General features: G+C 54.1%; 2 protein-coding genes across 2 annotated transcripts; one reads left to right on the top strand and one right to left on the bottom strand.

The window, feature by feature from the left end:
• Positions 1–2,964: 2,964 nt before the first annotated feature.
• On the bottom strand, positions 2,965–4,904 carry AURANDRAFT_72288 (hypothetical protein; the record flags this gene model as incomplete). The annotated part of the gene is made up of 10 exons (XM_009041816.1): positions 2,965–3,345; positions 3,397–3,618; positions 3,669–3,719; positions 3,762–3,864; positions 3,922–4,037; positions 4,094–4,141; positions 4,187–4,232; positions 4,415–4,441; positions 4,491–4,837; positions 4,881–4,904. The coding sequence occupies 10 exons, from the start codon at positions 4,902–4,904 to the stop codon at positions 3,247–3,249; spliced, it is 1,083 nt and encodes a 360-aa protein (XP_009040064.1).
• Positions 4,905–7,897: 2,993 nt separating this feature from the next.
• Positions 7,898–10,661, top strand: AURANDRAFT_72287 (hypothetical protein; the record flags this gene model as incomplete). Its single annotated transcript, XM_009041886.1, has 6 exons — positions 7,898–8,058; positions 8,353–9,117; positions 9,175–9,604; positions 9,632–10,512; positions 10,534–10,538; positions 10,581–10,661. The coding sequence occupies 5 exons, from the start codon at positions 8,568–8,570 to the stop codon at positions 10,659–10,661; spliced, it is 1,947 nt and encodes a 648-aa protein (XP_009040134.1).
• Between the last annotated feature and the right edge of the window lie 2,061 nt (positions 10,662–12,722).

The following is a 12,722-nucleotide window of genomic DNA, read 5'->3' as shown; positions in this document are numbered from 1 at the left end:
GGACGCACCCAGCTCGAGCCCCGGCGAAATTAATCAAAGGCCGGCCGAAATAAATCAAAAGTTCACTTTTGTATAAAAGTCCACTCTCGCTCGATCTCGTCACTGCGCGCCTGCTCATTCTGACCCTCGGACGGAACGAAAACCTTTTAAGACGAAGCTATGGTTCGAGCGTCGTTATCAGCCCACAGCCGCGCGATAAAGCGGAATTATGCAACGATCACAGCAGCTTCGTGCTCCGCTAGTGTGAGCCTGAAGCACATGCGCAGACGCGAAGTGCTGCCAATCGCATGGTGACTCAAACGGTCCTTCGGGGGCTGGGATGGGGCGCGTTTGATCCCCTCGACCCCTTTTTTATGTCTGTCGACCTCTCGCAGCATCGGAGATCGTATATCATCGCCCCAGTCGATTCCCTTCAGTAGGGCTGGGTTGGTCGGTCGTCGTCGTCGTCGTCGTCGTCGTCGTCGTCGTCGCCGCCGCCGCCGCCGCCGCCGCCGCCGCCGCCGCCGTCGTCGTCACGCGCGCGTGGAAATTCGAACCCACAATCAAGGGCAACGGATGTGCGTAAATAGCATCTTAATTCCACCAGGAAGGGCGCGAATTCGTACATAAACCACACGAAACGACCGTCGACCGAGGTGAAGTCGCCTTCTTAGTACCGTCTAACACGACGCGCGCACGTTTTCGCAGACGCTGAGCCTCACTGCGCGATTAGACGGCACTACGAAGATTTCCAGACCCGCCCCCGGGGCCCCGGTCGCAGCCCATACTTGCGCAGGAGGTGCTTCAACGCGATTCAATTTAGCGTCCGAGGGTTAGAATGAGTAATGGAGCTACATGTATAGTACTAGTAAGCTAGTAAACTGTGGCTGAGGAACGTTGAAATGCAACTTTTCAAGGCGGTTCAAGATTCGGAGTTAATGGCCCAGCGCGCAAGACGACATTGAGCTCTTTCAGATGCAACAAGAACCAAAGGAATCGGTGGCCATGGGGCCGAGAACGAGACCTCCAAAGTTGTGGTTTGTATGGCCATTTCATCGATTTTTAACATTCCTCAGCTTATATCTCGGCTCGGGCTTGCGCCAAGATTGTTGCATTTTAACCTTCCTCAGCCACAACTATCGGCTAGGGTCGCGGTCGACTCCCCCTGCAAACTCCGGTTAATTCAGGGTTGACGTCTTCGGCCCCGGCGCCTGGCCGGACGTGTCCCAGGCCCCCCTGGGACGTGGGTGGCGCGGGGGCGCGCCCGCGGGGGACGGTCCTGGCCGCCTCCAGCGGAGCGAAGCGCTGGAACCATTGCGTAGCCAATCAGCGCCTCGCCTGAAATGCGCAATTGGCGCATTTCAGCCCAGATACAGCCGCTCGAAATCGACATCAATGTCGATAGCGTCGTTTGCATGGTCTGCTGATCATGGGTTTTGGACCATGGCGCGCACTCTCTACTTCTTCGCGCACAGCCGAAGGTGCGCCGCGAACGTGGCCGGTTCTACGGGCAGCCCGTCGTCGTTGCCGCCGCGGGGCAGCCCTTAGTTGGGGGCCGTCGGTGGACGCTCGCGGAGTCGCTGAACGTCGGCGACTTCGTGGCGCTGGAGACGGGCGACTACTGGCGCCCGCAGCGCGAGGGCGGCGGCAGCACGCACGCCTTTTTGCTCGCGCGCGTCATGGAGCAGCGCGGGAGCGGCGGGAAGGGCTACGTCGTCGCGGACGACCGCGCGACGCGGACGCACGACAACGAGGAGTACCGCCCCGGGGACCCCGTCGTCCTGGTGCGCCTCTTCGACCGCACGGGCGCGGACACGCGCCGCTTCACCGTCCGCATCTACCGCGCGAACGGCAGGAGCGTTCTCCGAAAGCTCGACTCGGGCGACGGCCGCGAGGACCAGCCCGTCGTCGGCGGCACCACCGCCGTCGCGCCACGCGCGACGTACACGATCACCTCGGCCGCCGAGCGCGCGATCACGACCGCGGCGGCGCACTGAGTCCGCTTTTCGCGCGCGTTTCGCCCGCGGGCGTCGTTTCGCGCGCGCGCGCCACACCACCGACGCCGTCCCATCCGAGCCCCTGGCCGACGCCGTCCCTCGCGGACGTCCCCGGACTGGGGCGGACGCGTCGTGACCGCCCCCGGGACCACCCGGTATCGTTAGCAATTGTTTCGTACTTCTGGGGGGGGTCCGAGTCGACCGTGGTCAGAGCCTATCCTAACTTTCTAGGTGTGGGCCGACGCTCGGCCCCCTGTGAAGCCTCGCTTCATCCTTTTCTCTTCTCTTTATTCGCTTCGCGCGCTTTTCTTTTCGCTTTCGCCTCCGCGCTTGCTTTGAGAGAGATGCCTACTGACGGCGGTAAAACTGAGTCCGCCGATGATCTTGCAAAGCTAATCGCGGAAGAGAAGGAAGAGAAGGACAGACAGAACGCCACCCAGCCTCGCTTCATCCTTTCGCCTCCGCGCTTGCTTTGAGGGGGAGATGGCCGCGCCGAATATAACGAAGCAAATTTTCGCGTTAATCGTATTAACCAAGGCAGTCTGGGAGCGCGGGTCGCTGGTTCGGGTCGGCAAGCGTGTGGCATATCTTCAAGTTGCCATACAATGTACTTTTTTGATGTTCTAAGTTGAAGATATAAGTCGGTGGTAATTGTTGGGGGGATTTTGTTTCTCACACTGCTCGGGGTCGCTCTGCCAGTGGTGCCGTTTGGAGTCTAGCCTGGCGTACTTGTCGTGCTTCGCCACCACACCGACGTACCAGGAAAGCAACAAGGAGAGAGAGAGAAGAGAGAAAGATACTAAGATACAATATCCAAGAAGGGCCAATAAGAAATAGCCAATAACTAAGGTGGCAGCGAGCCACTAAGCTATAGTAATTCCTCCACACCCCCCACTTAGACTGTCCCCGGCCTATTTGAGTTTTAAGGGCCTCATACTCGCAAAACCTTTCTGAATTCCTAACTGCCCCCACTCCCCCCCTCTTCGGAGAGCGGCTGGGGGGGCTCACTGTCGCAGCTCTGCGCACGTACTCTAGCGTCGTGGAGATTCCGCGCCAAGAACGCCATTCCGCTGGAAGCAGCTCAACAGGCGCAAGCACTAGATCGCCCTTCGCAATTGTGCCGCGCTGCGTGTACGAGATTGGCTCTTGCGCGTCCGCCATAACGTGCACAGCCCCAGCCCCCCCCTCCCGCGAAGGTCGATGCCAGGGCCATGGGCAATAATACAGTAGCAACAAAGGGGTCTTGTCGATTGGAAAAAGTTGAAACACGTCATTTCTTCTTTTTCCCACTCTTTTTGCCACCTTTGCCCTTCTTATTTTTCTTGTTGAGAAGCTGCCTGATGAACGCACGTAGCTGCTTGCCTCGGACCTGGGTGGATCATAATCCCATGAGGGATGAACAGTGGTGCGCTGTTGGTACTATTTTCTGAACGCATGTTGCTGCTTTGTGAAGGGCGTTTTCCGCCATCAAGACACGCCTACGGAAGGCTGCGAGAATACTGACTTCTTCGTTTTGGCGTCTTTGATTGGCGTCAATCTTGGCGAAATATTCTTCAAGCTCTCGCAGATTCTCCTTTTCGGCAATCATTTTTTCTTTAATCTCTTCTGTCTGGCGAAGCATTTCAGCCATGTTCTCGTCGTACTTTAGAACCTTGAAAAAAGCATTTCGAAACAGGCAAATGTCGAGACTACCTGGGCAGAAAGATCAGCTTCAATTCGCTCTTTTTTCTTCCTCAGGGTTGCCTATTTTCCATTTCCTGCTGGATTCAGGACGAGTTTGCCCACCTCAATCTCACGATTTGTCTGGCTATCTGTCTCAATATTGGCTTCAAGTGAATTGAGCTTCTCGAGAAGCTGCTCCGACGCAATCGCATGGTCGTCCTCGGACCTAAGTCACATGAGACAATGTTGAACGTCAGGTAAATTGCGCTAGTTTCGTGAGGACTTGGTGATCTGATCGTCCATTTGTGCGCGGACACCATCCATTTTAGTTTGGTTGGTCTGGGTAATGTCCTGCAGCTCCGCACGAAGCTTGGTTAGAGTTTGATCGTGCGCTGATACCTGTGCTCATAGATTCTGCACGTTCAAAATATATCAATCTCATGCTCAGTGGGAACTTCTCGGTCACGTTCAGCTCGCTGTGTCTCTAGTGTTTGCTGTAGTGCCTGGGTGAACAGGTCTCAGCCGCTGTGTTTAAAGAACAATATCACAGATGCTTCCTCTGCCGCGGTTCGTTCTTTTTCCGTGAGATCTTGCCTGGGCACATAAATTTCTTCGCAACTGGATGACAACACTGCTTGTAGACAGCATGTGAGCGTTTGTGGTCTCCTCTTCGACCTGATATTGATCAAGCTCCCGCATAAGCATGTACGCAGACGCTTCCGCTCCCAATGCGAGGAGCTAAATATGCGCATACTGTGGTAGAGAGTCGTCGAAACATAACAGCTGTCAAATCAGAGAGGTACCTGTCCCATGCTCGAATTTTCTCGAAAGTGAATTCAAGACCATTCTCACTGTTGACAGTTCACCAGATGTGGACTTCGAGCAGCAGACGCGTTCCTTTTAAAAATAGAGCGGGCGTCTTTGTTTCTTTTGAGGTGCCGACAAAGGGCTCGGGTCACATGGTTCAGCTGCTCCGAAATATCTTCACGGCTAGTCTTTGCTGAATTTGGGCTGTGACCAACTGCCATGACCAGTTGGCTCTCTTCGACTTGCCATTGCTGTTGGGTCGCGTTTTTTAGCGGTACGTCACCAATTCCTGTGATCCGATCGAGTAATTCCGGATCTGGCGTAGTAGGGATGAGCGAAATGAAATCGAGTCGTTCAACGGCGTCTTCCAGGACCGCGATGACACGCTGAGCCTGAGGATCAGGTGTGAGCCCGCCAGCATCAAAGCGCACGCACCTCCATGTTCGTGAGCTTGTGCATCGGACCTAGCGTTACACACGTTTGGGAGCAAACTGCGCGAAGGTGGGTAAGGAATGATACAAGATATAGAAAGAGGCCAGCGCCCTCTTTACAGAAATAGAGAGATTTTTGGAGGCGGGGGGGGTCTTGCCTATTCAGCGGCTCGCTCGTACAGGGCCGCCTTTAGACCTTCCTCCCCCCCTTGGTACTTTCTGGCCCTGCCATAGCTGCCCCGCCGTAAGTCCCTCTGTCTACTCTCCAATTGTCGCTAGGTGTTAGAGCCCGCGTTGAAGGCGCACCCAGCTCCCAATCCAACTACGCTCCTATACCTTGCATCATCCCTCCATAATAACATATTAGCAAGTACCAATGTTCCTCTGAGATAGCGTGCACCATGCACGAGATGCTGAGTTTCTTGGCTGATAAATTACTATTGTATCCACCTGCGCTCATCTCGACTCGGGAGCTCAACGCCCATGGTCGCGGCAGTGAGAGCGCAAAAAGACGTTGGTGGAAATGTGGCGGAACAGGTCGATGATCTTCGGGAGCGCATGCGACTACTTCAAGGTTGGCGAAACTCACTCAAAGACTAAATGCAACAGCGCATTTCGACCCAGGTGACAGGCGCGCAAACGTGGATATTTTAGAGGCAAACAAGTCTGCAAACAAGGAGGAAATCAAACGTTGGTGCCATGTAACCGATACTCGTAAGCTCATTGATCAATAGGTTTACGGGAAGAAAACAAAGAGGTGAGGATCAAGCTCTCAATAATGCAGCGTGGCGCAGGCTCGGAGGGCCCGACAAGCGGAAACCTTGAGGTGGATTTGTTGAAGGCCCGGAAACAATTTGATACGTTGCGGGAGCAAGCAATGATAAAGAATCAGCTGCTCGAAAATTTGAAAGACGGTGTCAGAGATTTGGAGCTTCAGTCTAAAAAACCCAATTTAGAAGACTCTCCGGTCACCCGTAATATTCGCATGCTTGAAAACCGATTGGACAAGGCTCTGATTAAGTTCAACGAAGCCCAGGTAAATACACACGATCTTTGCTGCATCTAGCGTGACGATTTTTTACGCAGTCCATCAAAAAAACATATGAACAGATAGTGAAACGGCTTCGTGAAGAGCGAATTGGCTTTGATCACCAGTTGGCAGCGCTCGAGCGCACATTCGCGGCCAAGCAGCGAGACTACGAAGAACTCTTGCTGCTCTCGGGCGATGCAAACCACGCTCGAGAGGTTGCACAGTCGGAACTAGAACATGTTCGAGGGGGCTATGAGGAAGAACGGCGCCGGCGAGACTTAGAGCTTCGCGAGCGACATCAAATGGTTCAGCTCCGAAAGCAAACCTTAGAGCGTATTCAAAAACGTGAAAAGATGCGCCAAGAGATTGCTGCCCAGGAAGCAGGGGAACTTGGTCCAGGCGGCGAACAAGAGCTCAAGGTTGCCTTGACTAACGCCTCGATGCAATCAACCCTTTCAAAGGAACGCATGGAGCAACGAACCAAAATAGATATTTTCGAAGCCGCATTCCGTAAGATAAAGGAGGCGACAGGTACATGTGCTTACTTATTTTGGTTGTATCTTGAGCTGGGATTTGTAGGGGTGTCTGACGTAAATGAGGTGATTCAGAAGATAGTTTCCCAGGAGAGTACTACAGAAAACCTCATGAGCCTGACTAAGGAGAACCAACAAAAGATTGAGGCCCTAAATGAACAAAAGTCGAGGATTAAAGTTCATGTTGAAGAAGTAAAGTACTCTGGTCCAGGCGGGGGGCACCGGCGCAAAATGGTTGATGATCACGAGGAGCAGCTTGCAGCCGCGGTTGCGAGGCTCGAGCGATGTCGTACGAAGTACGAGCGACTAGCAAAAATGCTTATCGCTGTGAAGGCAGGTGTGAAGCACCTCCAAGATAAGCTAGAAGGTGTTCGTGAGGAAGTTGGCGGCAAGCAGCTCCAGCTGACGGACGAGACGACAGTTCGCGTCATGTCTGAGAATGAGAAAATGATGGTTGAGCTGCTTGCAAGGATACGTGTCGCCGTTGATGATGACACCATGGTTAATCGAACTGTGGAAGGCCTGGCTGAAGATGAAAGCAACGATGTGGATGAAATGGAACTGCTCCGCACTCGCCCTTACAACCAAAGGATTGACCTTCCATTACTCGACGAAGATTGGGAGGACGATGGCGCACTCAAAGATAATGATGACCTTCTGAACGGGGAGCTAGACGATGAGTTGACCCGTGACAAAGTCAAAAAGGCATCTTCCCAAATTTTGATAGCACAAGACAAAAGGAAGCTTAAAAAAAAAAGTGCGAGGACCGAAGCATAGTGCTGCGCTGGGCAGGTATCGACGAGGCGAGCATGTTCCAGCGCCTTGTGCCATTTTCGGCTGCAATGCTGCATCTTCCGAAGTCCGAAGTGTAGCACAACGAAAAGTGCCATGGCCTGTGCCGTGGTGTGGGGTGATGTAAACATAAACCCCAATTGCGGTTGTTTCTGTTAGGACGCTCAGCATGAGCAGCCGCAACAGCGGTGCGGCGGGATAATCGACCAACTCATAAGGTGTAAGTAACACACAGAGGGGACTTGGATTCTTTACAAGGGCGCTAGAAAGAGCCAACTAAAGCCGGTGGAATTCGCCGCAGCTAAGAGTCTCACTAAACAACCACTAGCGATGTGCCAGAGAGTATATCATGATTGCGCAAGTATAACGTGAAGCGACTCGGATGATCCCCCAGGAAGTTCATTTTTTATAGGGGTCATCGCCACTTACATCGGCGAGCCCCCCAACTGAAAATCCGGAACTTCTTCAGTATACTGAGAATTCGAGCCGAAAGTAAGCCAGTCATTTATCTCATTTGCTGAATGCGCTTCTGTATGTGCACTTTCGTGATCTACCATCATCCTCATAATTTACATTACCCTGCCCCCTCATTATCGCGACGTCACACTATGGAGATGACACTGCACTCCCCCGTAACGTTGATATCAACGTTCCTTATTACCCTAGTTTGGGGTATTTCTCCCTAAGAGCACACAACAAGGAGATAAGAGACCTGAGGATACTACCTTTTGGAGAGCCGGCTTTCTTTGTAAACGATAAATCGAAACTCAAAACAGCTGAAAAGGTCGGTATCAACAAGTCAAAGCTCCGAGGCGTCCCCGGGCCTGGTTACTAGGACATCCTCTTCTATTATTGTGCGCCTGGAGCGCACCCAGGAAGATCTGCTCCTATCCAGCCTGCCTTATTCTTTTCCTGGGGGGTCCTAGACTAGGCAAGTCCCCGAGCTGGGTGGAGCCCATGTTGAAGGCACGCCCAGCTCCTAATCCAACTATTATTATTATCCTTCTATCTTGTATCATTCCTTAATATCCACTCCCGAGCCGCGGCGCCGCGTCAATGGTACTGTTGTCGATCCATCGAGCGATCATACCTGAAAGCCATACTGTGATGGGGCGCGTCAGGGCAGAAGGCCGGCGCGGCAANAGACAAAAATGAAGGACCGGTGGCAACTGGCAGTGTCGACATTAGCGCCTCGAGTAGAAACCTTGGTGGAGAGCGGCCGCCGCAATTGAAGCATGGCAGTCCACTGCAAAGTGAGACCTCGTTACAAGACTTCGGTCGGGGAGCGTCGGATAGCGGGTCGCCCGGGTCTCCAGTGGACGCAAGACGGTGGACAATGCCTCCAAGGCATTTTGAGCAAGAGCGATGGGGATCCAAGGAGGAAATGGAATCAATCAAAGAGTCGCTGCGGCGGGTATCAAGGGAAAGTCCAGCCCACGGCCGGCGTCTCCCATCCCCGCAGAGAGGCGAACGGGAGAGAGGCAGAAGATTTAGCACGGGTAATGCGAGAAAGGTTGTCACCGACCACTTGAAGGCGGGACATGTGCACCATGATAACGTCTATTCCACTGGACTGATGGAGGCCGTGAAGGGACGGATGCGTCTTGCCAAGGGAGAGACTCAGTCTGACGTAGATCTCACGGCAGCACAACTTGTGGATCCACATCGAACACTGGCAGCGGCAGAGCTCTTTAACATGATAACACGCCAATTTAAGCTCCCTGCTCTTACGGACGCTGCGAAGGACTACGCAATGCAACGTCTCACACGGCACGTAGATGTCGCAGTTGGTCATATTATCATAAACCAGGGAAGCCCGGATATAAGTAAGCTCTACATTATGACTGCTGGTAAGATGCTCGAGTGGGAGCTAACGCTAGCTGCAAGTGTATTTTTTCCACTGTGCGCTAATTGACTTGCACTAGGACCTCTTCCCTTCCTAGGCGCGGTCGCATTCTTCATTAATGGTGATCACAAGCGGACACTCAAGGCACCTGTGCTCTTTGGCGAGCTCTCTGTCATTTATGGCACCGAGCGCACAGCCGAGGCTCGGGTCGTCGCCGGGCCAAAGGATGCAGGTGAGCCCGTGCTCTGGACGCTCGATAAAACAGCGTGGGAAGAATTCATGGCAATGGACATCCGACACCGCGCATCCTTGGCCGACATAAACACGAGAAAGGTGGAACCTTACCAACGTATTTTGCCAATCGAAAAAGTCCAGTGCACAATTCGACTTGACACTCTTGAAGCAATATGTCGCCTGGGGGAAGGAGGATTTTCAACTGTGACCCTCACTAAAGATGCATCAACCGGGTTTGAATCTGAGTCCAACCTTATGTTTGTCGGTTGTGCCCTTGTGGCTGGGAGAGCGAGGTAAATTAGCCTAGTGTCATCGCTTAGGTCCTTCTTCGCGATGAAGACTATGGATAAGTCGTCGGTTGTGAAAAATGCACTTGCTCGCAAGGTTGTGACGGAGAAACATCTTCTAGAACGTGTCGCCCAGTCACCTTTCTGTCTGCGCCTTCATGCGACATATATGGACGAGAATTTCATTTACATTCTGACGGAAGTTGCCGAATGTGGCGACTTAATGGAACACATGATCAATCTCAACATCATCCCATACATCAATGCACGGTACTACACGGCGTGTCTCTGCTTGGGTATTGCTCATTGTCACCAGGCCAAATTTGTCCACCGCGATGTCAAACCTGAGAATTGTCTGGTTTTTGCTAACGGTCGTGTCAAGCTTGGTGATTTTGGTCTATCCAAGGAGCTACCTTACAGTGTTGACCTCGGCGATGGCACGCGCAGTGTTTGCACGTTGGCATTTACCATGTGTGGCACGCCTGAGTTCCTTGCCCCCGAATTCATCTTCTCGCGGGGCTATGATCAACGTGTGGACTGGTGGGCTTTTGGTTGTGTGCTATATGAGATGCTGTTTGCAGCCTCACCATTCGTGACCAACGACCTAAAGACAACATTCACAAGGATCTGCGATGCCGCCAGTGGAAAGCTGCCCTCAAATATGAAGGACGATCTCAGTCAGACGGATGAGTCTGCTGCCAGCTTCCTTCGGGGGCTCATCTGCAACAAGGAAACTCGCCTCGCGGGTTCGGGGAACCTCGGCGAGATCACTGAGCACCAGTACTTTGACAACTTTCGATGGGATCAGTTTCGTGCAGAGACCATGAAGCCACCACCCGTCCCACCGAATAAGGTCCTGGAAGCTAAGCCTGATTTTGCGGGCTTCTTCCAGAATGAGATATCTCCTTTTGAAGGTGATAACTCAGAATTCGCAGGTTTTGTATAGATTTTGATTCAAATTATACTCCGTGGGTATATGCAGGTCTGCTCATCGCAACCGAGTAGGAGCACAATCACACGTGCTGAATTCGACTACGAGGCTGTGCGCGAGTATACCCTTTGATACGCCGGCCAGGGGGCTTTCCGGCAAGCCTGAGAGCCCCTGCTGAGTTTGGTAACGGACCCGGCTCCGGAAACACTGCACGAACAACTTGGAATGGTAAATGTATGTCTTTCTTGGCAAGCTTGGCAGCCTAAGCGAAATATTTTTTGTCTCACTTTGCCATAGTCTTACACCTACTCCTTGTCGATGATTCCGCCTTTGAGCGCATGCAGTATGCGGCCTTGGGATGTGGATGCACTTGCCGGAACGGGCGAATAGCTGCAAACCACACATATTCTGTACCTAGGGCACGCACGGAGTTTGCTGTGCGTTTGGCATCGTTCCCATGTGTCGAATTTTGCGGGTGGCAATCCCAGCCCCGGCTGGAGGGGGAAATGACAGTGTGCCTGGCTTGGACTGAAGCAGGAGAGCGGGACGGGGCTGCTATGCAGCCCTTATTCCAAACAGGAGAGGGTTACTCCACACGGCTTAACGTGGATTAAAAGGCTTACTCCACACGGTTTAACGTGGATTAAAAAGCGAGGAGGGGGGGGGAGGTCGGGAGAATAGGAAAAGAACCCATCCTAGATCAGGGGCCAACCGGGCCACACCTAGGGGAGTCTTTTCCTTCGTTAGAGGAATGTGAGAGCATCTCGCAGGGGCAGCTGCGGGTGTTACGTGGACTGGCTTACTGGCGATAACGCCAGGGAGGGGGGATCTCGGTACTTTGGGATAAGAAGCAAAAGAAGGAGAGCCCCCTCATTTCCCGGGCCTCGTGCTTTATTTCTCCACGGTACTTGGTTGAGAATTGGGCAATGAAACGGAATGATAGACCAATGGATTTTCTTCAAACCAAAGAAAATCTGCACCGTAATGAACAGAGGGATTCTCACCATAGGGGCAGGTTACGTATCAATTGGCAGAATTTGCAGCGGCCTTCTTCCGCTCTTTCTAGACTCAGACACGGTACCGCACAGACAAATTGTCAGCGAGGTTATTATAATGTACGAAGACACGGAAGGGGGAGAGCATCGCAAGAGCATGTAATCCTAGTTAGGATGTTGGTTGCTCATTATTTGTTGGGCCCAAGGGCGGGGCGCGTCTACGCCGCGGCGCCTCGGCGGGGCGTTAACCCACGTGCAAAGCGACATAGAGTATCCCGCTGATTATGGCCTGGCTGGGCCTGCGACGACCGAGCTCTCCGAGCCCCGCGGGGCCTGAGCAAAAGAGGTTCAAGTTGGCCGCTGTGGTAATAAATTTTGCTCATTTTGACGCCTCCCGCGCGTCGCCGTTCGACGCCACCGCCTCGGGTTTTAAGCGCGGAATCCCCAAGGAGACGTCCCGGGAGTCCTCCGCCGAAGTCGGCTAGGGTCGCGGTCGACTCCCCCTGCAAACTCCGGTTAATTCAGGGTTGACGTCTTCGGCCCCGGCGCCTGGCCGGACGTGTCCCAGGCCCCCCTGGGACGTGGGTGGCGCGGGGGCGCGCCCGCGGGGGACGGTCCTGGCCGCCTCCAGCGGAGCGAAGCGCTGGAACCATTGCGTAGCCAATCAGCGCCTCGCCTGAAATGCGCAATTGGCGCATTTCAGCCCAGATACAGCCGCTCGAAATCGACATCGGTGTCGATAGCGTCGTTTGCATGGTCTGCTGATCATGGGTTTTGGACCATGGCGCGCACTCTCTACTTCTTCGCGCACAGCCGAAGGTGCGCCGCGAACGTGGCCGGTTCTACGGGCAGCCCGTCGTCGTTGCCGCCGCGGGGCAGCCCTTAGTTGGGGGCCGTCGGTGGACGCTCGCGGAGTCGCTGAACGTCGGCGACTTCGTGGCGCTGGAGACGGGCGACTACTGGCGCCCGCAGCGCGAGGGCGGCGGCAGCACGCACGCCTTTTTGCTCGCGCGCGTCATGGAGCAGCGCGGGAGCGGCGGGAAGGGCTACGTCGTCGCGGACGACCGCGCGACGCGGACGCACGACAACGAGGAGTACCGCCCCGGGGACCCCGTCGTCCTGGTGCGCCTCTTCGACCGCACGGGCGCGGACACGCGCCGCTTCACCGTCCGCATCTACCGCGCGAACGGCAGGAGCT

The sequence above is a fragment of the Aureococcus anophagefferens genome, assembly GCF_000186865.1.
Source record: "Aureococcus anophagefferens unplaced genomic scaffold AURANscaffold_24, whole genome shotgun sequence".
In the NCBI taxonomy this organism is placed as follows: Eukaryota; class Pelagophyceae; order Pelagomonadales; family Pelagomonadaceae; genus Aureococcus; species Aureococcus anophagefferens.
This window is presented reverse-complemented; position numbering and strand designations above follow the sequence as displayed.